Source organism: Tauraco erythrolophus, chromosome 6 (assembly GCF_009769465.1).
Source record: "Tauraco erythrolophus isolate bTauEry1 chromosome 6, bTauEry1.pri, whole genome shotgun sequence".
In the NCBI taxonomy this organism is placed as follows: domain Eukaryota; kingdom Metazoa; phylum Chordata; class Aves; order Musophagiformes; family Musophagidae; genus Tauraco; species Tauraco erythrolophus.
The window spans coordinates 46,836,538-46,861,701 of NC_141470.1; the positions used below are offsets into that span (position 1 = coordinate 46,836,538).

General features: G+C 41.0%; 1 protein-coding gene across 1 annotated transcript in view; it reads left to right on the forward strand.

Moving 5' to 3' along the window:
* Positions 1–25,164, forward strand: part of YLPM1 (YLP motif containing 1) — a 39,595-nt gene that overhangs the window by 4,524 nt on the left and 9,907 nt on the right. The window contains exons 2-17 of the mRNA XM_086612631.1: positions 1,141–1,383; positions 3,250–3,444; positions 4,706–5,448; positions 9,316–11,745; positions 14,515–14,620; positions 16,410–16,890; positions 18,056–18,148; positions 18,554–18,728; positions 18,877–19,022; positions 19,380–19,567; positions 20,217–20,279; positions 20,549–20,668; positions 20,948–21,124; positions 21,343–21,426; positions 21,679–21,762; positions 23,755–23,841. Coding sequence (XP_086468757.1) covers positions 1,141–1,383; positions 3,250–3,444; positions 4,706–5,448; positions 9,316–11,745; positions 14,515–14,620; positions 16,410–16,890; positions 18,056–18,148; positions 18,554–18,728; positions 18,877–19,022; positions 19,380–19,567; positions 20,217–20,279; positions 20,549–20,668; positions 20,948–21,124; positions 21,343–21,426; positions 21,679–21,762; positions 23,755–23,841 — 5,415 coding nt within the window. The remainder of the gene's footprint in view (positions 1–1,140; positions 1,384–3,249; positions 3,445–4,705; positions 5,449–9,315; positions 11,746–14,514; positions 14,621–16,409; positions 16,891–18,055; positions 18,149–18,553; positions 18,729–18,876; positions 19,023–19,379; positions 19,568–20,216; positions 20,280–20,548; positions 20,669–20,947; positions 21,125–21,342; positions 21,427–21,678; positions 21,763–23,754; positions 23,842–25,164) is intronic.

A 25,164-nucleotide genomic window follows, 5' to 3' on the forward strand; every position in this document is an offset into this window, starting at 1 on the left:
GACTAAAATCAGACGCTAAGAGAATAACTTAAAAACCAAGTATCTAGTGATACTTCCCTAAAATATAGGAGCTGCTTTATCTGCAATTGGTGTCTTTATTTTTAAAATCTGAAGATTTTTCTTCTATGAGCTTATAGAGCTGTGCTTCAATCCACAAAATTTTAGCCCTCGCAGTGGTCTCTGGCAGGGGCTTTGGTAGCAGAAAGTCATGTCAGGTGAAGAGCTGCCTCCCATATATTTTAAGTCTGTGTCCTGCTAGTCTGATTTGGTGCCTGATGTTTCTTGTATTGGAAAAGATACAGAACTGTTGGTTCCTATTCAGGTCTCTTCAAGATGCACCACTCCTTAAGTGCTGAGATACTTATCTTTAGTCTTTTGTTCTTAATATTGGTGGCAGCTTTCAGTGCTTTGATGAAGTTACTGTCATCTGCCCAGAGTACTCTAATTCTAGCCTGGAATATTTAAAAGTGAAAGCTTGATAACTTCTTAGATAGGGTTGCACCCAAAAAATTATCCATTCACCTCTTCAGCTGTTGGATGAATCAGAATTAATGAGAATTCAGATGATAAATAATCCTCACTATATGCTGGTTGTCATCTTTTTCTTTTCCACAGCCTGTATTTAAATGTCTCCACCACAATTTCTCAGCTGTCATTTTCACTCTACTTGATGTCTGTTCTCTTTCCTCTTCATCTTTTTTGTACATTTTCTCCTTTTCCTCTTAACTGCTCCCTTGCTTATACTTGTCCTCCATTTCCCTTCATTTTACCTAAGTTAGTCTCATAAGTACCTGTAGTTGTTCGGAATAAAAAGCACTAAAAACACTAAGTATGATACTTGTCACATATCTGTAGTAATTTGGCTCATTACTGGCCATTCTGCTTTTCATTATCGTTCTCTTCAGTTGTAAGCTCTTTGAGGTAGGAAATAAATTCTGCTGCCGGTACTATACCTCACATAGTGATTTCTGAATTTTGATTTGATCTTCCGACATCCATTGCAATACTGTTGATGTCGAAGTGAGTTTTCCCTCAAAACAGGTTTTAAAACTTCTAGAGTATGATTCTAGTGACTGTCATTAATTAATTTTCATAGGTTTTCCCGTGAAAGCTGTCTTAGAAAATTTCTGTCTGTTGTAGGAACAGCAGCAATACTGGTACCAGCAGCACCTGCTTAGCCTGCAGCAAAGGGCAAAAGCCCATGCTCAGGGACAGCAGCAAATGAAAGGTCCAGTAGTGAAGGATGCATCTGAGCAGAGAGCAAAGTCTGAAGAAGGGAAAGTGAGCGCTTCAACTCAGCAGTCTGAACCACCTCCGCTTAATGAATCCCTGCCTCCGGCTTCCAAAGAAGATGAGTCTTCTTTTACATCCACTGAAACTCAGGTAGGCTTTGTAAAGTGATGCCACTCTGTTGTGCTAGATTAGGCAAAGAAACAGGAAAATAATGCCATCAAATTCTCGTATATACTGTGTAACAGTAACTAAATATGATAAAGCAATCTTAAAAGAACATTTACTAATGTTGCATCAATTAAAAATAAAACCACACTCCTTGTATACAGACTTGTATAGTCACCCACACATGCACCAAGTGAGTCCAAGCTTGACTCGCTCACACCTTCCCCAGTGTTGTCATCTTTGTCTGTGAGAAATACTTAGTGACACCTAAGTGCAAAATCAAGTACTTGGTAGATGATGAATGCTACCTTTAAGACACTACTTCTTAATTCCTCTCTGGCAGTCAATCCTGACTCCCCTTGTCTCTGTGTGTTATACTTTGTCTGAAAGGTAAGAACTTTGCACAGAATGTTTTTGACAACAAGCTTAATAACAGTTACTTATAATGGATGGAGGTCATGATTGATGTTTGAGCAGATTACTATAGGGTGATAGATTGCCCTGCAGCATGTGCTCCACTTTAACTTAGTGTGAGGGCTCCTAGCTCCTACCAAGTAGCAAGAATAATGCACTTGGAGTTACTTTACCTCATCATGAAAAAGCACTGTTGTCTCATTATATTTGTTGTGAGCAACAGATAACAGATCATAGAATGGTTAGAGTTGGAAGGGACCTCAAAGACGATCTAGTTCCAACCCCCCTACCACAGGCAGGGACACCTTCCACTAGATCAGGTTGCTCAAAGCCTCATCCAACTCAGCCTTGAACACTTCCAGGAATGGGGCATCCACAACTTCTCTCGGCAACCTGTTCCAGTGCCTCACCACCCTCAGAGTGAAGAATTTCTTCCTTGGATCTAATAGAAATCTGCCCTCTTTCATTTAAAGCCATTGCCCCTTGTCCTATCACTATACGCCCTTGTAAAAAGTCCCTCTCCAGCTTTCTTGTGGGCCCCTTTAGATACTGGAAGGCTGCGATAAGATCACCCCAGAGCTTTCTCTTCTCCAGGCTGAGCAACCCCAACTCTCTCAGCCTGTCCTCATAGGAGAGGTGCTCAAGCCCTCGGATCATCTTTGTAGCCCTCCTCTGGATCCACTGCAACATATCCATGTCCTTATGTTGAGAGCCCCAGCGCTGAACACACTACTGCAGATGGGGTCTCGTGAGAGCAGAGCAGAGGGGCAGAATCACCTCCCTTGACCTGCTGGCCATGCTTCTTTGGATGCAGCCCAGTATACAGTTGGCTTTCTGGGCTGCAAGAGCACACGTTGTCAGCTCATGTCCCACTTTTCATCCACGAGTGCCCCCAAGTCCTTCTCCTCAGGGCTGCTCTCAATCCCTTCATCCCTCATTTGTATTGATACTGTGGATTGCCCCGACCCTTGTGCAAGACCCTACACTTGGCTTTGTTGAACCTCATGAAGTTTACATGGTGTTGCTTCTTGAGCTTGTCCAAGTCCCTCTGGATGGCATCATGACTGACCCTCAGGTGTGTCAGCCACACCACACAGCTTGGTGTCATCTGCAAACTTGCTGAGAGCGCACTCAATCCTACTGTCCATGTCGTCAAAGAAATATTAAACTGGATTAGTAATTTTCCTGTAGGTAGTTTCTGTGTGTATGAATATCCTAATTGCCATCAGCCTGACCTTTAGATCAGACTATTCACATTAAGAATAAATGAAATAAAAAGCAGCCTTCCATTAGCTATGGGTGGCCAGAACCCTGAAATACGGAGTGATAGAATAACGAACACTCATAAACTTCCTGTAAACTGAGTGGTGGCCAAGTGTGTTTTTCTTCTGACAGAAGAAGCTATCCTTTACTTATAGTATTTGCTTTTTTCTCTAGCTCAATATTGAACCTCCTGATGACCCCGAGGAAGATTTGAGATTGCAGCAATTGCAAGCTGCAGCAGCTCAGTGGCAGCAGCATCCCCATCACCGGGTTGGATTTCAGTATCAGAGAATAATGCAGAAGCATGCACAGCTGCAGCAGATAGTACAGCAGTATCAACAGATCATGCAACAGCCTCCACATTTACAGGTGAAACATTAAGAAGATGGTGTTTGATAGACTTCCTGGGTGACACAGCACTCATGGTCTGCTGAAAAACAAGTAGTTGAATAATTTGTCATGGTTGGCTCATTTGTCTAGCTACTTTTTCTGCTTGGGTCGAAAAGTCTACATCCGCTTTTCCTACTGCCACTTCAGAATGAAAAAAGAATTGACAGATGATGATGAAGCTTCAATAGGATGAGAAATACAAGACTTTACACTTGTCATAAGATTTTTTGACATACCTGGTTGATGCAGGAGCAAAGCTGAACACAATATTGAATTTACTCAGCTTTGAATGTTTTACTGCTGGGAAAACAGTTCAGGAGAAGGGTCACGTAAACAGATGAATGCATGAAGTAATTTGGTAGCTGCTCTTTTTTACAACATTGTGTAGTACAAAAATGAATTTGTACAATGATAAAGTAAATATTTATGCCAAAAATATGCAGTTAAAGTAATTAAGAAAATCACTCTTACATTATTTTTGACTTAAATAATCAGTGAAATAAAATAAAAAGTCTTGATGACAAGTTTAGATAATTATCAGTGTTGCAACCTTTAAGCTTTTAAGTAGAAGTCGATTATTGTATTAGAAAGTTGAGTCAGCTTTTTCTGGGTTGACGGAGTTTGTACATTAAGCATTTCTTTGTTGCTTGGGCTGTCTGCTTGTTTAAAAAAAAAATCTCTTACGTGTGAACCCTAAAAATCTCAGTCAAGATCAAGGCATGGATATTAGGACCTGTATCTACACTTAATGAAAGACAGTACCTCCTTGAAAGGAGCTTCATTGTGCAAATAAAGATGATCTGGCAGAGGCTTAGAGAAAAATAATTGCTGACAGCTGAAGCGTCTCCAAGCAGGTTAATAGCAGAAACTGAAACCTTGAGAAATTGCCGCATACTGTATATATTGAATGCACGAAGATTGATTTGGCCTTTATCTGTTGTTAGCATCCAGTAATAGCAAGCTTTGAGCCCTTTGATTATAGCTTTCTTCAGCTGTCCTGTTAAAAAAAAAAGCCAAAAAAAAGTGCCTTTTATACATAAATGTCCTCTAGTCATAAAATGTGTAAATTGTCACAGTAACTTTCTATGTCACAGTTGGTGTTTGGTTTTGTTTTCAGTGTAGTTCTTCCTCAAGCTTCTGCCCAAGTCAGAAATTGTGATATTACAAGTGATACTGAAGTATGTGGCTCTGAAAATAACTAAGATGGTATTTTGAAACTATTCTTGTCTTCTCTTTGCAGACGATGTCAGTGGACATGCAGCTGCGACATTATGAGGCGCAGCAAAAACAGTTCCAGCAGCTTCATAAAGATTGGGAGCGATCAATGAACCAACAGTGGCAGCATCAGCTTCAAACCTACCCTCACAAAGACCAGCTTCAAGAGTATGAGAAGCAGTGGAAAGCATGGGATGAACAGATGAAGGTCACTCAGTCCCATCTGCAGGAGAAAGTGACCTCGCTCCAAAATCTGAAGAATCAGTATCCTGCAAATGTCTCACTGCCACCTCCATTTGTTCCATATTCTCAAACCACCCAAGGTGGCATTCCTGTTATGCCTCCAACTTTACCTTCAGCTACACCTCCGCTGGTTCCCCCGCCTCTCTCATCAGTTTCTCAGTTATCTAATTCCTCTGGTCCTTCAGGATCCAGTTCTCAAAGCAGTCAATCTACTGAGACACCAAGGCCAGCTCTGCTTCCCACTCCTGGTACCTATGCATCAAAAGTAGCTAGTTCAACTGTCTATTCACCTTACCATTCTCAAGTAAGTTCATCCTTTGGCTCTTCAGACCACGGAAAGTCTCAAGCTCATCTTAGTAAGCAAACTGTCTCTATTTCGTCTGAGCAAGGATGTGGGGAACTGAAAGCCACTTCTGCAGCGTCTTCAACACATGCACCTACCATGCAGGATAAACCAGTGAGGTCGGGTGGGTTGCTTCCAGATCCTCCCAGATCAGCACGTTTTGAAGGCCCCAGAGGCCCTAGGTAAGGATGTGTTTATTGGTTTATACACGTTCCAGGCTACAAGACTTTCAGTGATGTATTAAGAAATGAAACATATATCTCATTCTCAAATCTTCTTGAGGTCGTGTGAAGTGTGCTTGTTTGGAGGTTTTGGTTTTGTCATATGTACACATGCTCTGTATTTATCTTATTAAAGCAAGGATAGATAGGTGCCGTTCACCTGAGCGTTATCTAGAGTAAAATGCGTTTTTTTTTCTAGTAAAATGCTTGGACATACTGCACCCTTTTCATTCCCAGAGACACAATATCCTTTTTGTGAAAATAGGAAAGCTGTGGTAAATACTTGAATGTCTTTGCTGTCCTTAGTTTGAAGATAACTCACACTTGAAAGAGCAATTCTATATGAAAAGTGATCTGAATTCTCATCATTTTTTCTGTGGTATTTGGAACACAGTTTAGAAAATCTAAAGCAAAAACATTGAAGAATTGTTTTTAAGGTGTTGCTGTATATAGTGGCACTTTAATGTAGGCATTCTGAAAGGGATTCAGAAAAGTATTCAGATATATATTCAGTTGACTATACTGATGTAGCTAATTACTGGCAATTCAGGTGCTATTTATTTTTTAGAAACAATAAAAAGTACTCTTTGTAATCCAACCAGTCACCAGTGGGGTTCCCCAGGGCTCAGTGCTCGGTCCAGTTCTGTTTAACATCTTTATCAATGACCTGGATGAGGGGACTGAATGTACCCTCAGTAAATTTGCGAACAACACCAAGCTGGGAGGCTGTGTTGATCTGCTCGAGGGTAGGGAGACCCTTCAGAGGGATTTGAACAGACTGGATCGTTGGGCTGAGGCCAATGGCATGAGCTTTAATAAGGCCAAGTGCAGAGTCCTTCACTTGGGGTATAAAAACCCCAAGCATCACTATAGGCTCGGGGAAGAGTGGCTGGAGAGCTGCCTGGCGGAGAAGGACCTGGGGGTCTTGGTTGACTACCGGCTTGATATGAGCCAGCGGTGTGCCCAGGTGGCCAAAAAGGCCAATGGGATACTGGCGTGTATCAAGAATAGTGTGACCAGCAGGAATAGGGAAGTGATCCTGCCCCTGTACTCGGCACTGGTGAGGCCGCACCTGGAATATTGTGTCCAGTTTTGGGTCCCTCGCTTTAAGAGAGATATTGAGCTCCTGGAGCGGGTCCAAAGAAGGGCGACTAAACTGGTCAAGGGGCTGGAAAATAAAACTTATGAGGAGCGGCTGAGAGAGTTGGGGCTGTTTAGCCTGCAGAAGAGGAGGCTGAGGGGAGCCCTGATTACAGCCTACAAATACTTGAGAAGGGATGGTGGGGAGGTGGGGGAAGGGCTTTTTACGTTAGTAATGGGTGATAGAACAAGAGGAAATGGGTATAAGCTTAGTCAGGGGAGATTCAGGTTGGATGTTAGAAAGTATTTCTTCTCTGAAAGGGTTGTCAGCCACTGGAATAGGCTGTCCAGGGAGGTGGTTGAGTCCCCATCCCTGGATGTGTGTTTAAGAATAGGGTGGATGATCTACTTAGGGATATGGTTTAATGGGGATTAGGGACGGTTGGACTCGATGATCTCTAAGGTCTTTTCCAACCTAGAAATCTATGAACATTTATTACAGAAAGAAATGAAAATTCAAAGCTCTTCACTAGTGCTTTAAAGAGTTCTTTAGCTGCGTGATTGTCCTATTTAGGGCACTTTTCAAAACATCAGTTTGGTAGCAGAGGTAGTGCTTGTCTTAAGTTCAAATCAATGGTTTTCTACACATGTGGCATTACTTAGCATTCAGACAATTATAAGCAAGAGAGGAGAGAAATTAAGATTTGAGCCTTAGGATGCTAGCATTAGGGTTCTTTGATGCTTTTTCTTTTGCATTACATCGTGGTGGTCTTGGTTTTGAAGATTACTGTCTTTATCTTTCAGCAAGATACAGTTTTGTTCAAATTTAAATGTTCGTTTTATCAGGTGGATGTAAAGCTACTCTAAAAGCCAGTGTTCTGTGTCTTTTATGTGGTTTTATACCTGCTATATAGTTTAATCCAAAATCTTGGTTTTAGAATGTTTTTCTTTCATACTTGACGTGATACCAGGTTGCAAAACCAGCATCTGTCCTGTCTGGTCATTAGTTCAAGATGGGTAGATATGATGCCTACTGAATCAAAGAACAGTGTTGCTCTATTCAGTTGTTTCTATCCTTGCGTACTCTACTAGACTTTACTATCATATCTTCCTGTTTATTTCCCTTCTCTTTGCTTCCAAAGTGATCATTAATGCTAGCAATTAATGAATTATTATTCAATGTAAATCGATTTTTTTATACCTTTGAATAATTCTCTACCTCCTGATGGTTTTTAAAAAGTGTTGTTTCTGGTCCTGGGGTTTTGTTGGATGTACAGTTCTGAACAGACTGTTTTCATGATTTGCTAGTGCATGTCTTTTATGTGTATTAGTTTAGAGTTCAGTGCTGTGCGATGGTAGGCTATGGATAATCAAAAATTTTTAGAATGCACATACAGGAGCTCTGGTTTTGAGCATACTTACAGCATTTATTTAACACTGTAACCATTGCTCATTCCTATACTGTGATAGCATGACCCTTCTAGGGTTTTATCAAAGCTTTCCCAGAAATCTGTTCACTCTTTCTTCTCAATATAGTTAGCAAAAAAGAGAGTCCTAATAAATTTTTAACTGAACTTGGGATAAATTAAAAGTAGTGTGTGTTATGTGCTGCCATCCCAGTTAAAAAGTCTCAGGTAATGACTAGACATATAAACAGACACACCCCCCCTTCACCTCTTTTCAGCAATTAACTTTTCTCAAGAAACTCTAAAGAACTGTCTTAAACTAATTTTCAGAATTTTGGGGATGAAGCTTGACTTACAGTATCCAACCTTCCAGCCATACCTTCCATGTAAAAGTTGATCCTTCAAATCTAAGTTATGTTGCCACTGCGCTTTGTAATTTCTTCTTTTTTCCTGTTCATCTTCACCTGCCTCTACCCCCAAAAAAGGCAGTTTACTGTGTCAACTTATCGAGATTATTAAAATTCTTTGAGGTTGTGTAAATGATCTTGTTTGGTAAATGGCTCACTGAAACAGTAAATTCTGTAACAAGTCAACTGCTGTTGTTAACTAGACAGCAATGAACTAATATCAAGAGAATCATAGAATAGTTTGCGTTGGAAGGGACCTTTAAAGGTCATCTAGTCCAGCCTCCCTTGCCATGAGCAAGGACATCTTCAACTAGATCAAGTTGCTCAGAGCCCTGTCCAACCTGACTGTGAACATTTCCAGGGATGGTCCTCATATTCAAGCAATAGCAGTTGTAGGTGCTCTCAAAGGAATTTAAAAAGTGATGCAATAAAAATGTATTTGTGTTAGGCATATTATCTTGCATGGAGCTGGGCGATATCACAGTCTGCTGCACTTTCTGAAAGGACCTGTATTTAAAGATTTTTGTAGATGGCATTCATCACCATAGTTAAGCAGACTTGTTGCATACTATTAAAATAAAATTTCAACAGGAGTTGTTGATTGCAACAAAACTTCTGTTAAACAAATATTGAAAGCTTTTTTTTTTTCCAAATGAGTTTGCCAGATTTCTTAGTCAGGTTTCAGTCCTGAAATATTTAAACCAGATTTCCTTTAAGGGTTACATAATCTGCAAGTGGCTTAAACTGCTCTTCAGTGGACACTATTGAATTGAAGAATATGTCTCTGCATCTGCACTGATTAAGTAGGGATTGATCCTAAGGCACACTAGGATTCATCAGTTAGAAGTGACTTTTGAGGGGTATGAAACTTTCTTTTAGAGGATTTTAATTTGTCATGTTCCATTTGAATAAAATTGCCATTATGTCATCTATAGATTTGATGGACCTCGAGGAAGAGGATATGACAAATTTGAAGGCTCAAGACAGAGAGGGCCTCGTTTTGACTCCCACCGCTCAGAAGGATACAGGTCACGTTTCGACCGACAGAATACAGATGGGCAGTCTTCAAGTAGATGGGGGACTATCCCACGAGGGCCAGCAGCACAATTTTATACTTCGACACATGCGTCCCATGGACATGGTTCCCGACCTGGTGGTCCACGGTGGAGGGGGCCCAGGCCTCATTTGGGACAGCAGCAGCAACAGCAGCAACAGTCACAGACAGACTCACAGCCTGAAAACAAAGAACCTTTTACAGACGTAGCTGGCAATCAGCAGACTGTAAGCAGAACACAGTCTACTCCCGATGAGCAGAGTGCAGGTCCCATTGAGCCAAACGAGGACCTGACAAACACTCAACAGGAACCATCCAAACCTGAAGTCAAAGAAACTACTTCAGACCCTCCTAAAAAGTGGACATGGAGTTCACATGATCCTAACCAGCAAGTAGAAGAGTCCAAAGCACCTACTCCACCTATTCAGAACCAGAAATCGACATCCCTTTCTAGTAACCCTGTAGCTTTGCAGTCAGATATTGCAAGAACAGGTGGTGCGGTAACCCCTGTAACAGGTAATCAGGATTTGGATTCACCAGATAGCCAGCTGATTGATTCAGATAGCACCCAGGACCTACCTGGACCAGAAAGCGGAGGGAAAGGGACTTTTATGCATGAAGACAGAGGCAAGGGACCAGTAAACAGAGGAAGGGGACAGGGCAGACTGGATGATGGCCGTGGCAGAGGACAAGGGGATGGCCGTGGCTGGGGAATGGGCCGTGGCCGGGGGATGGGAAGGATGGATGGTGGCCGAGGGATGGGAAGGATGGATGGTGGCCGGGGAATGGGAAGGATGGACGGTGGTTGGGGAATGGGCAGGATGGATGATGGCCATGGCCGGGGAATGGGCAGGATGGATGATGGCCGTGGCAGAGGATATGTATACAGAGGCAGAGGACAGGCTAGGCAGGCATCCATCCGTGGCAGGGGGATGTTCAGGAGAGCGGGCAGCAGGGAGAGGATGCCAGATAGGCGGTCAGGCAGCAGGGAGAGGATGCCAGAGGGACGGTCCAGCAGCCGAGAGAGGGGACTGGGTGGATGGTCAGATAGCCACGAGAGGGTATTCTCTAGCCGAGACAGAGAGCTAGCTGGGCGGATGGGCAACCGGGACAGGGGACGGGCGGGTAGCCGGGAGAGAGGCCCGGTAAGGCGGGCGGGTAGCCGGGAGAGGGAGCCCATGCGGCGGGCAGGTAGCCGGGAGAGGGAGCCCATGCGGCGGGCAGATAGCCGGGAGAGGTTCCCAGTCAGGCGGGCAGGTAGCCGGGAGAGGTTCCCAGTCAGGCGGGCAGGTAGCCGCGAGAGGGGCCTAGTCAGGCAGGCCGGTAGCCGCGAGAGAGGTCCCATCAGGAGGGGAGGTAGCCGCGAGAGGGAAACAGGAAGATCTGAAACGGGCAACATAGATAAACCCATTCATCTAGGAGATGACTCTGACAACTTGCCTCCATACCATCGAGACGAGACACTCAGAGATTCTTGGGGTCATGAAGATGATAGAATGCAAGAGGAATTTCCTTTAGATAGCCAAGATGACCCTTCTTTGGAGCATGACCGATTGGATGACTGGGAAAGAGACCGATACTGGAGAGATCACAACTCTGACTATCAAGATGATTCTGTAGATGTGTATGACAGAGATGACAGGCTGCAATCTCACCATTCATTGCCTCCATTATCTCCCCTACCACCACTACCTCCTTTATCATCTGATCATGACAGACGAGATTCGTGGTGGGATGACTGGAAAAGGCCAAGAGAGAGGGAACTAGAGAGAGATCTAGATAGGACTGGAAGATCTTCGGATATTTATGATCAAGATTTAGACAGACAATGGGATAGAGACTGGGACATGACACCTACGGATGACAGAGAAATGGGGAATCGTGACTTGGATATCCCCTCTCTACCACCATTACCACCTCTTCCACCTCTGGACAGATATCGTGAAGATAGGTGGAGGGAGGATAGGAACAGAGATCATTATGACAGAGACCTCCGAGACAGAGGGGAGTTGAGAATTCGAGAGTATCCAGAGAGATACGACACATGGCGGGAGAAGCAAGACTACCTTCCTGAAAGGACTGATTGGGAGAGGGAACGGATGTCAGATAGGTGGTATCCAGATGATGGAGACAGACTGCGGTCTTTGGAGGATCGTTCAGATTCATCCCTTCCTCCACCTTCACATTCCTCTGATATGCTGGGAGCAGATTCAAACCTGGACTCTGACCAGTCCTTGGGAGGAGTGATGGTCCTTAGCCAAAGACAGCATGAGATAATTCTGAAGGCTGCTCAGGAGCTCAAAATGCTTCGGTGAGTTGCCTGGTTCTGTCACTTTGGGTGAGAATCCCATTCTGTGGAGATGGTCCTCCTTTCGTAATTCATTCTTTGATTTACACAGTAATGACTTAATTTCTTTTCGCCACAGCATGATAGTGGGAGCTCATGTGTAACAAGTTATTTGAAGTACCTCCATCACAGCTTTTGTGAATGGACTTTTTTTCTTAAATGGATGGTTGTTCCCTCCTCCATGAATATGACATTGCCTGTTTGTTACTTTCCAGGAAGAGATCTGTCCACATCACCTGACCAATCTGTTTGTTATCCTCAAATGAGGTTGTTGATAATTACTTTTCAATCTTTTTATTACTGTCAGATGATCTTGTTGATAATTGCTTTTTAATATCTACTTGTCAAGATCTACATTAACGTGGTTCTTAATTCACACAATGGGACCTATTTAATTTTTGGATACTGCTTTTTAATTAAAGCATATGTGGGTTTTTACTTTTTACAACGCTCCCTTATTTGAAATCCAGCATTGTCAGTGAATAATTTTGTCAAATTTGGTTCATTTTAGTTCTGACGATCAGCATAACAACAGTGATAACAATCAGGAGAATATGAATGTAAGAGTTTGCCAAGACCACATTTTAGAAAGCAGCTACTAGACTCCCTAAGACTTTAATAGATGTTTATTTCAAAATAAGTAGTAGAATATCCTCTTGAACATCAGAAACATCATAGTGCTCAGTAAATTTGGTAATATTAGAATGAATGGAGCACATACCATCTATCCAAATGCTATCTTTGTGATTTGGTGCATGAGTTTAGGTGCATTAAATGTTTTAGTTTATTAAAAAAAAACCCAAACCCAAACAAAACCAAAAAGATTAGTTTCTTCAACTATTTTCAGTGAATGAGATCTTTCAGAGGAGATTGTAGAGAAAAGAGGAAGCATCCTAGAGACAGAGGTTCATGTGGTGCATCCTATTCATGAGTTACCGAGAGATAGCTAGGGCTTGGTGCCTAGTAAAGGCAGGGCTTTAATCTCATAAACAAGAAGTTATGCTAAAATAATGGACAATAAAAATTAATGTTTGATTATCATTATTTCATTTTCATTATTTCAAACAATTAATGCTTGGTTATCATTATTTCATTTACATTAAACCATGTCAAAAGACACAGAGACGTTTTGCACTTTTCTTGAAGCTCTTTTTTCAGACTCACAAGATTGCTAAGCATCTGTCCCATATGGAAAGCCTTAGTTGCATGCCAAAAGAAAATAAAAATAATTTTTAAAGAAGAAAGAACTTTTATTCTGAATGATTTAATCTTTCACTGCAATTCAACAGGTGTTAGTAACTGTGAAATCTGTGTTATAAAGCAACATCTGCCAAAAGTTTAGAGCAGTAGATCATTTTCAGCTTCCTGGCTTTCCCGTTGTCTCAGGTTGCCAGGCATATGTTTTGCTGTTTAATGTGACTAGCTGCAACCCAGTGGACTTAAGTTTAAGGACCATAGCTTGGGAATCACTGCTTAAATGAATAATTTATTAGGGCTGAAATATTTAAACGTAGGAACTAAAATGTTTTATGTAAGAAAGTAGATACATATACCTCTTTCTAAGCCAGTGAAAAGGGGAAATATAAACCTGATACTTCTGATACTGATTACTAATTGAATATGAGGATAATCTTAAAATTAGTTACACTAATGCTTCTCATCAGGTTCTTATAAGCAGTTGATACCAGTCTGAACAGAAAGAACAACTTTAAGGAGACTGTTTATGATTTTTTTTTTTTTTTTGGAGCCAAGAGTTATACCAGTAGTGTGGTGCATAACTGCATTCATCTCCAATGATAAAGCCTTCATCTGGCTTTGCTTTTATTGTGTATAAAGCAGCCCTCTCTGAGCCGCGTGCTGTTCTGTATTTGTCATCTGGTGTAATTTTCCTAAGCCAGGTGTGAAGAAGACATAAGTGCTTGCAATTGCTCAGTTTACTCTTTGTACTAATGCAGCACTTGGCATCCCTTTCTGTGAGCCAAGTTCCTCTTGCTCTGGACGCTGAACAGATGGGTTGCTAGTCAGGATGGCGTCTGTTGTGCCTAGTACAGAGGGATCCCTTTCTTAGTTTTTCATTGGGAGCTGCTTTAATACACACAATTAATATGAACAAAGAGTTATTCACAATAAAAAAACATAGATTAAAAAAAATGCTAACAAAAACTGAAAGGAAAGGAAATCATGCTGAATAGAACTTTATAATCCAGTGGTTGTTCTGCTGCTGGTTCTGGTCTCTGCTCCATAGACTATGTATTGGTCATATACTAAATAGCATTTTGATATATAAAGCACGGAAACAAAAGTTAAAGTCACTGTTTGTTTTTTAAATATTGCAGTTTCTGTTTTGCATTGTTGGCCTCAGTCCTGTTAGTGTGTAAACAGAGCAAGTCACTGAGAGCACTTAACGCATGTATTTCCAGTCGTCGTCTTGTTTGCAGGTGTTGGCAGAAGCTAAAAAATCCAGTTTTGCACTTCACTGTCGAAGTGTAGTGGTTCTAGCCAAGCACAAAGCATAACTGCATGCCTCAGGGGAAATTTGTGATCAAAGAAGGATGCAGCTAATACACTGAATACCTCCACTGAATTGTCCATAGAAAGCCTACTGTGTCCTTTTCTTCTTTGGACTTGGCCTCCGATGCTAGTGTAATATGTGGTTTTCACCATGAGTGTTGATTTCTTTAATTTTTCATTTAAGCTACAGACTGATAACGCTTTCTTGTGATTCATATGCAGAGAGCAAAAAGAACAGCTACAGAAGTTGAAAGAGTTTAAACCTGACATTTCCACACAGGACTCTCCAAGATCACAGAACACAAGCACAAGGCCAGGTGCCTTTCAGGTAAATTCATCTTATGTTAACTTAATAACGTGGTATTAATTGCTATTAGTGTGTATGTCAGATCAGTTCTACGCTCTGATGGTCAAACTTCTCTGTGGAATGCCTCACCAGCAACCCTCACCTCCTCATCAATCTTCTGTTGAGGCAAAGCAACTTCTTGGTTTCTTTAGATATTCCAAAGCCTTTTCTATTCATTCAGTCCACCATGTCTTCTGAGCATGGCCCACTGGGGACAGTAGTACATGAGGTTCAACAGCCTAGATTGCTGTGGGATGATGTGCAAGAGGAGGTGAGCTCTTCCGAAACAGGCTTAAGGCTCATGAGAAGATCCTCCTGTTCCTTGCCTAAGTTCTGACATCTTGCTCAGCTTTTTCTTCTGTGAGCTCTCTCCTTTCTGAAGTTAGAGAAATTTGGTAAGTCCGTCAGAAACTGAGATATTTCAATGTAGAGTGGACATTAGCTTTCTGTTTGCTGTCTTTATTGGGAATTCTCATTACCCTCTGAAATATCATAAAGTGCTTGGAAGCTCACACGTGTACTTCCATGACTTCATGTCCTGTTGTGATGCAAGTTATTCCTCTGCTGCTTAATCTTGTAGTTGATTTTGGGAACTCTTCTCAGCTGCTTATATTTGTTTTTTTCATAATTCATACCTGGTCAGAAACCAACTGAACTTCTGCAGACATGTTAACTCAGGTTTGTAAATCCTTCCTAGAACAAATAAAACAATTTTGTTAAATGTATGTTGGAGGAGATACCTGAGTCGATGCGCAGTCTTTAGTCTTCATCACGTCTTATGCCTGAAGATACTGGTACCAATAAATTTAGCCGTTAATGACCTCTGGGTCTGGTATTTAGCCAGACCAATCTTTGTTTATCCCTCCCTCCAGAGAAGTGTTATGCAGCAAATGAGGCACTGCAAGTTTTCTTTTTGCCTAGGTGACCTATTCCTTATTTGCAGTAAAATAATGAAACAGATTTGCTACCAAGAACTGCAGGTATGTTGATGCCTTTAGGAAGTGACTTTACTCAACTTTGATATTTTGTATCCTTCACCCATCTGCCTAGAGATATTCCAACAGCTCGTCTGTCTTGTGATTCCTGCCTTCAGATTTCTACTGTGACTTTGAACTGTTACTACAAAGTTCAGCTTTGTGTCTACAACCATTCTGCAAATTTTGTTGCATGTTGCTAATAAGGCTGCCTGTGACTTGGCATCTGCTGTGATGCTGAAAAGATTCTTGTGACACAGCGTGTGGGGTTCTGTGGGGATGGTTGGTTCCTGAAGGGTGTTTTTTTTGTTTTGGTTTGGTTTTCCACTGGGCAAGACCTCCCTATTTCTTATGTTGATCTGATGTTGATTTCATTAAGGGGTTTACAGGTGTTTCTGCTCTCTGGGAATTTTTCCGGTGACCTCCAGAAAGAAGCTAACCTTATCAATCCTTTTCTGCCTCACCAAGCTGCCCTACTTTCAGACTTTTTCAGCCTCCTCACAGACAGCAGGAATCTTTGCAGACAGCAGGAGTCTTTGGGAATAAAACTGTAGGCACTTTTGAACAGAGATAGGCCTACTGGAGCTTAAATTGGTAAGGTTATTTTGAAGGAGAAAACACCCAATTAATTCAGGCCACCAGTTCTTGAAATATTGTCCTCCTACCTGTAGCACCTTGATGGAGGTACTAGAAAATGCTGATGATTTGATTACTGGTTGCCATTGTGCTTACTGACTTACAGAGGATGAGAGAAGGTTAGTTTACAGATCTACATTAAAAGTGCTTTCTGCATCTAGGTCTCTTCTCAGCTATCTTCAGAGGCACCAGTAGAAGCCCAGGCTATTAAACCTTCTCCTGCTGTTATTATAAAGCCTCCCGTGTTGTTCAGACAGCCCACCCCTGTGACAAGACCAAGTGCCCCACTGACAAGGCCTGCTACACCTATGACAAGGCCACATGCTCCAGTTTCTACTCCAACTACAACCCCAAGTCATGGTCAGTCTTTAAAACCATCACCTTCTACTGTGGAACAGGAACGCTGGGATGAGGATTCTTTCCACGGACTCTGGGACACAAATGAGGATAAAGGAGCAAATATGAAGTACGAGTTGTGTAAACAGGAGTCAATGATGCCTCCGCCTGTCTCCTCGCCTGTGAAAGTACCTGCTGTTCACACCTCTGTTCCATCAGCTGTACCAGTGTCCCTTCCTCCAGTTATTCCACCAGTTCCTAAAGCACCTGTAATTCAGCAAACTGTGGATTATGGCCATGGGCGAGGTGAGTCTTACAGTGTATTTATTTGATCTGTAACAGAGAGCTAATTAGCCATCCTAGCTTCTTTCTAAAGGAATGTGCCACACAAAGCATGCTGTAGATGTTCTGCAGTTGACCTGTAGGCTGTGTACATTGTGATCTAGTGTTAAGCAACGCAGTTTTAAGAAGTCTGTAACCTCCGGCCTTGAGTTTAGTGTTTTTTTTCAGTGCTGTAATAATGGGCTATTTCATGTGAAATGAATGGTGGTGAAACATCTGCTTCTGACACCAACTGATGTAATCATGTCAATGTGTTAGATTTAGATTGACACTGACACTTTCCCTTAATCCCTTTATAGCCAAGTATGGAAATAACTGTGCTAGAAGGTACTTTGGATGGTTACAATTCTTAGGTGTGACTTACTAACTTAAACCAGAATGTGGCTGGTGTTTGCTTTGTTAATATACTGCGTGATGAGTGTGAGGAACCCTCTAGACAGGGAGGGAGACAAAGTCCTACTTCTGAAGGGCATGCATCCTAAACAGGCATTTAACACAAACAGTGAAGGGCTCTGATTTTTAGTATTGAGCTTATCAAAGCTGAAATTCAACACTATTTTTTTAATAGAATTAATTTCCCTCATTCTTAGTTTTTAACAGGAGTGAAATCATGTCGTAAAGAAGTTCTTAAATTGTGCATTGTTGTTGAAAGAGCAGTTTTTCTCTCTCTAAGGTGCGATAACGTGAACTGAAGCCATATCAATTCCATTGAGTAGATGTTTTACTAAAAGCTGTTAGAAAAATTGTCAGTTAGGAGTCTAAAGTGAGCATTTCTGTTAACGTTCTTGACATTGCAGTAGTTCTGTGAGTTGTTGAAACCCTCAGAGCATTTTAATGTTTATAATCTTCTGACTGTGCCTGCTGCCTGAACTCATCTGAAAAGGCGGAAGTCCCATTCTTAAGATAGTGGTATGCATACTTACGCACACAAACCTGCTTCAGACTTTCAAAACCATGGTGTTGTGTATTTATGTATAGCTCTTTTTTGCATTATCTATTAAAAGAAATTTTGGTAAGTTATTCCAGTCACTTTTAATGCCATTGACTGGTTGCTTTTCATGACAGAGGAAAGGAAACCGAAGAGGGGTATTTTAAGATCTTTTTTTTTTTTATTATTATTTTTAACCAGATATAACCACCAGTAAAGTGGAACAGATTCCATATGGCGAGAGAGTAACCCTGCGTCCGGAACCTCTACCAGAGAGACAAATGTTTCAAAAAGGTAGGGCACACTTGGCTAACTCAGACAGTTAGTTAACTCTTAAGAAAAGTTGTAAGGCACTAAAAGCATATTTTACACTCAGTAAGTCTTGTTTAAGCTCAAACCACTTTATTTTCTTCAGAGGCCCATGAGATTAGCAGTCTATATTGTCAAGAGGAGTAATGCAGTCAATGAGCTAGGCGCTTGAAAAATTCAGTCTTGTAGCTTTAAGTAGGATTGCGTAGCATGGTTGTCTCTTACAGTTTGGAAAAGAGATTCAGTGGCTGATTAAGTCCATTCTAGCCCTCACATCATATGTTTCTATATACTTTTCTTGCATTCTCATTTGCTGTTTTTCCTTCAAAGATAATAAAAAATTCAGAATATGTCTTAATAGTTTGGATTGCCATGGGTTTCTTCTTTCAGAGCACCCTAGTCGTTACAACAGAGAAAGAGATCGTGAGCCTTATTTTGAGCGTCAAGGTAATTCCAATACAGATCATCGGGATTTCAAGAGAGAGCGGGAATTGCACAGAGACCGTGGTTCTGTGGACTATGAACGAGAGAGGTTTGAAAAAGAGCGACATCCCCGAGACGATAGGTACGTGGTCCCAGGACGCTATTGAAATCAATGTAATTCAGGCTGTATGGCCTATCAGGCCATCCGTTTTGCCTGGGAGGTACATGTTCATTTCTCTCTGGAATCTGTAGTAGAAATTCTAGAAATATGCAAAATACTCTTTTGGCAGGGTTCTTCCTACAACACCTTCAAGGACTCAGTCGTACCGTGACAAGAAAGACCATCCCTCTTCCAGGCGGGGTGGTTTTGAAAGACCACCATACGAACGAAAGACAGATCGTCCAGCATATGATCATGGGCCTTCTATGTTTGGAGGTAGAGTTTCTCAATCTTGAAGCAAAGCTAGAAAATTATGAAAAATATGGACTCACAGAGATGATGATTAATTAGAAGATGATGAATTGATTTGCAGTATTTCTTTGTTCAGAATATGTAATTTAGGAAAATGTATTTGGGTGGTGTTATGTAGTTTTGTTTCTCAGTGTTCATGAGGTCAGGAATGCAGCAGTGACATACTCTGCTAAAAATGTCTTTGTATGCAGTAGATTCAAGATTAGAAACTTGAATTGTTTTGGGGACAAATCTGTGAATTTGTTCTAAAATAATGAAGATCTGTTTAAATCACCTCGGCTGGGTATGAACATCTTAATTTTTTTATTTTACTGAACTAAGAAAATTCTTCTGTCCAAACACTGGAATTTGAAGGTGATCGTAGAAATTACCCTGAGGAAAGAATTCCTATTTCTGCTCCATCAATACCCCGTCAGCCACCACCTGCTCCACGAGTGGAGAGGAAGCCAGAATCTAAAAATGTAGATGATATTTTGAAACCACCAGGACGGGATAGCAGGCCAGAGAGGGTGAGTGTGTATTCTGAAAGCAACCATCAGTTTTTTTGAGGTCTGTATTCAGATAAAATGCTCATGAGTGTAATATGTTGGGAACAAGCCTACATTTGAGGAAGCTCTGGAAATTCTCTTGGTTCCTTTGCAAATGTCTAGAGTGTTGTAGCATAGCTATTAGGAGTCCGTAGGAGATACAAACTTCCTGGGAATGCTAAGATGAAATTCCTATTAGTGGATAATGTTAATGTATTTCAGAGTCTTCTGAGATCTTCCCTTGGGTTTTTGATGTATCAGAGGAAAGACTTGACTTTACACAGTGTCAGAGATTTGGCAATGCACCATATAAAGTAAGAACAAACAAGATTCAGGCTATAAAACATTTAGACAAGTTTCATTCAGTTAATTTTACCCGAACCACATCTATAGCATCTTATGCCGTATAAGCTGCTGAGATTAACGTCATAGACTCTTACTCTGTGGAAGTGTTACCATTCCTCACAACCTAGTTTGTAAAATAGGCAGTTGAGGCATGGTACTGGCTTTGCTTGGCGATATGCAAAAGCCTGAGCCTAGACCAAATAATTTTCTTGAAGAAATTTTTTACAAAAGAGATTCTGTTAAATGTAGTTCAGCATCCTATCTTCTTACGAGATCTCTGTTTCAGATTGTAATCATAATGAGAGGATTGCCTGGCAGTGGAAAGACACATGTAGCAAAACTCATCAGGGTATGTAAACCACCGCTCACTGTGTAGTGCTTCTTGTCTTTTACATGTGCTTCCTCTGCTGTTTTCTTTCCGTTTGCCTGGAATTCCAATCTGTTGTTGTTTCATGTTCCGTGTCTTCATATGGCATGTGGATCCCCTCCACTATTAGCAAACATGAGGGATTCTGCTCTCTTCTTGTTTTGAATATAGACCAGGGAACTGCTGTTTGCCAAAAGTGGAATGGAATTTTTACAGCAAGAGTATACGTTTTCCTTTTGCTTTCTTCCCAGGATAAGGAAGTAGAGTGTGGAGGACCTGCACCAAGAGTGCTCAGTCTGGATGACTATTTTATCACTGAAGTGGAAAAAGAAGAGAGAGACCCAGATACAGGGAAAAAAGTGAAAAAGAAGGTACTTTCAGTTCAGTTGCTTATCTTAACAAAGAAACAAGGCATTCTGGAACAACACAGTGGCGATCAGAACGTCAGTCTGTGGAAGAGTGCAGAGATCTGTAGACTGTTTTTCGAAACAAGTCAATATAACTTAAGGGCAGAATGGACAAATTCTTAAAAGTTGACCTGGAAGATATATTTCTCTTACCAGTGTACTTTGTGGTCATGACATTCAGCAGTTGAACATCAGCAATTTAATAGATGTCCTCTTTCTTAAATGCTTTTGTCCTTGATAAAGGTGATGGAGTATGAATATGAAGCTGATATGGAAGAGACCTATCGTACCAGCATGTTTAAAACTTTCAAAAAGACCTTGGATGATGGCTTCTTCCCCTTCATTATCCTTGATGCTATCAATGATAGAGTGCGACATTTTGAACAGTTTTGGAGTGCTGCAAAAACCAAGGGTTTTGAGGTAATGGAGCCTAAAAACCATTTGAACCTGCTAGCACATGTATGCTGGTATTTCTAAACTTTTGAATGCAAAATCCCTTCCACATTGAGGAAAAATGCTGTGGTCTACAGTTGCAAATTTACCTTTCTTAGAATGTACAACTGCAGAGTGTATCACCAGGTAGAAAAAGAACTCTAAAAAATTATTTACAATATTTAATATTGTCTTTCTCTTTCTAGGTGTACTTAGCTGAAATGAGTGCAGATAACCAGACATGTTCCAAGAGGAATATTCATGGACGCAAACTAAAGGAAATCAGCAGGGTAACTGTATATATCTGGAGTCACAGGATTAATGATAGGTTTCATTGTGCTTTCAGGCCTGCTGTTGTTGGAGAACTATTGACCTCTTCTAGACTACGTAATGCTTATGCTTTTCCTCTAAGAAAAGCTGGTAGTTATTTCATGGGATTGATTGAAATTACTCTTCTTAAGTACAAATACATCTTGTTTGTCATCAGAAACCCAATCTGTTGTGTTTTTACAGGCGCTTCATTTTCATTTGTTTTTTGTTAGATGTCTGATCACTGGGAGGCAGCACCACGTCATATGATGCGCCTGGACATTCGTTCTCTGTTGCAGGATGCTGCTATCGAAGAGGTGAGAATCTCTGTGCTGTTGAAATTGCAAATTATGTAGATGTGAACATACCTTTCTCTGCTTTATATTTTCAGTATAGTCACAACAGGGCAGTTATACTTGGCACTGTAGCTCCAGAATCACTGTGCAAAACAAGTGTATTCCATTATTCTTATCAATTACTCAAACATGAAGGTACACATTGCTTTTTGTGACCTTTTTGGAGCCCAGACTTAGGCATATTTAAGCAAGAGTTGAAGCCACTTTGCTCTTTGCAACTGTTGAGTACCAATTGAAGAGGATCTTTACTCTCTCAGATGAAACTCAGCACTTATTCAGGTTACAGGATTAATCGGGACATAATTTGAGGAAGTAGTTTGATAAAATAAATAAGTAAATAAACAAATTTGAATTTCTTTTGGTCCCTGCTTTGAGAGAATGAAGAAATAAATAACACATAGCAGAAGATTACACTTGCTGTAGAAGTATGCTACCTTTTTATTCCATTTGCAGTTTGCCGTGACATGCATCTTTGGTGTGTCAGCTTTCTGTATTGTTGCATTCTTCTTTGGCAGATGTTTCAGGAACTCTGGGAATAAGTTAGTATATTAATTGTATAATCATCATGAATGTACCATAGCTGCATGTTGCTGTCAGACCAGCTCTTGCCATGGCCATAGAAACTGCTGAAGCAGGGAGAAGAGTTTAGTCTTCGTAGTTTGTCATGAGGTCAGCAGATTATTTCTGAATCTCCAAATTCTTCGTATCAGAAAGTTAGTAATCTTTAAGAGAACAGCAAAAGGCTCAGCTCTCAAGCAGACTCAGAGAGGGGCAGATTTGGGATTTACTCTGTGTGCATCAAGGTTTTCCTACTGGTATGAAGAAGTGTATGTACTTGGAGAGTTTTAGGTATTCCACAGTATACACATGAATTCCCATTAGAGATATGGATCCAGAAAGTATTCCGTTAGGTGGGCAGGGTTAGATGCATGTCTTAAAGCAATCATTTTCTTTATTATGTTAATCTCTGTGGTGGTTATTCTTCACTGTCATATATTTAAATATATAAAAGTTAAAGGCTTGACAGAGATGTTCTGTGCAGCGAGTGCTACTCCAGTGATGATGTCGTGGTTTTAGGCTGATCCAGCAACTAAAACTCACACAGTCTCTCCTTCTCCAGTAAAGTAGAGAGGAGAAAAAAAAAAAAAAAATTTAAAGGAACTGAAGGTTGAGACAAGAACAGAGGGAGCACCCACCAACCATGGTCCTGGGCAAAACAGACTGGGCTTTCTCAAAGCAAAACAGTTTATTAATGGTTACTTAAAAGGATAAAGGGAAATAAAACCGGTTACTTGAGAGGATAGAAAGAAACAAAACCAGATCTTAAAACCGACACCTTCCCCCCCCTTTCCTTTTCCTCCCGGCTCTACCTCCTCCCCCCAGCAGCGCAGGGGGCAGGGACTGGGGGAGTGCAGGTCAGTTCATTCCGTGCTGTTACTGCTGCTTCTTTCTTAAAGGAGGAGGAGTCTTTACACCCTTTTCCCCTGCCCCAGGTCTGACCCGGTTCCAAAACCAGGGAGGTCACAGGGAGCAAAGCCCCTCTCCTGCCACTAGAACCCCCACCCCCTCCACATCAAACCATGACAGATGTGTAAATGGCAAGTTTAAGATCTTTTTCTGAGATTTCAAATTTTGAAATATGATTGTCTGGGAAGCAAGAGGAGTATCTTACTGTTAGAGGTACTGGCAGCACAAAGAATGCATGTGAAGGAACAGAATAAACAATTGGTCCTTTCCCCACGCAGTTTGGCACTCTGTAGCTAGAAGTGAACCTGCTTCTGAGGGAAGCCAAAATGAAGCCAGTATTCATATATGTATATTGCATCATCATACTTTCCAAGATGAACCCGTTCTTTCCTCTTCTGTTTGAACTTGAAATCTTCTGCTTTGCTAAAAAGATAGTCCTTAGAAGTCAAGCAGTGCCTGTAAGTCTGTGCTTGTGCTTTGGAACAGGTGGAGATGGAGGATTTTGATGCAAATATTGAAGACCAGAAAGAAGAAGTCAAGAAGGATACAGCAGAGGAGGAAGAAAGTGAACTGGTAGGAAACACATCAGCCATCTCTAACAAAATGTTTGTTAACGTGTCTGAGGAAGAATCTCAGTCTTATAAATGCCAACCCATTGCCATTCTTAGTACTGCAATCTTAATACACACGTTTCTAGTCATTTGTTCCTTAAATGTTTCTAGGGCAATTTTAATGTTAAATCATATTACTGGTAACTGAATTCAAGAATGTGTGAGTATATGCCGCAAACACCATTTTTAGTGGAACGTGGCAACATGCCTCTTAGAGACATTTATAAATTGCAGTACACTGTGGCGCTGTCTCCCAGATTATCTAAGAATAATCCACTAAGTGGAGGGATTTGAAGAATGGTCAAAGATGAATTTAGTTTATTTCCTTTCACATGTCTAAAGAACTCTTCTCAACTGTCACAGTATGTCACAACAGTTATGAAGAAGAATGCTTTCTCTGCCAAGGCTCGCTGACTTTGTCAGTAGGTATTTCCAAGATGAGGGATTAGGTGTCTTGGATAAATGAAGGTTAGAGAATTGCCCTGAGGGCTGACGTTTTTAGGTATGTATTTAAAAGGCTATGGAAGGCTTCCTAATGTAACTTCTTGGTATGTGTTGGAGCCGCAGCTGGTCAGTGCTCGATAAGTTGAATGTGTCAAACCCTGGTTCCCACAACCAAGCAGTTAAACTCCAATAAACAGGAAGTAACTAAAAATGTCTGAGATGAACAAAGTCCTTTATTTGTGATGGAAATTTACTATTCCTCAGGAGTGGCAGTTTAGAAAGCAGTTCAAATACAGAATAAAAAACACAAAGCTTAGGAAGAGTGGATTTTAATAAACATCTGTTTTTTGCAGCATGACTCATTTATTCTCTTTACTAAGTTATTCTTTGGCACAGAGTATGAGACTGCATAAAGTGTGGTTAGAACATTTCAAAGATGCATCCATGTTTACAGGAATATGGCTGCTAGTCTCATTTGTTGGAAATGAGCTATATCTAGAAGATAAAGTTGTCTTTAGCTTTTGAGACATCTGTGCATAAACGTGTGTGTGTATGTGAGTATTTTTGGGTGCTGGGGAGTGTCCTAATGTACAGCACATAACAATAGGCCTTTCCTTTATAAGACAAGGAGAAAGCTTGGTGGTGAAAACTACGCAAATTATTAATAACTAAAAATAATCAACATATAAGAACGTTTTCTATTCAGATACTCAAGAGATGAAACAAAGCAAGAAATTATCCACTGTATGTAATCTCTGCTATTTGGTCACATGGCTAATCTCAGACAGAGGTATGTCAGACAGAAAGCTGGAACAGTACACTGTATTTGGTATCTGTTGTC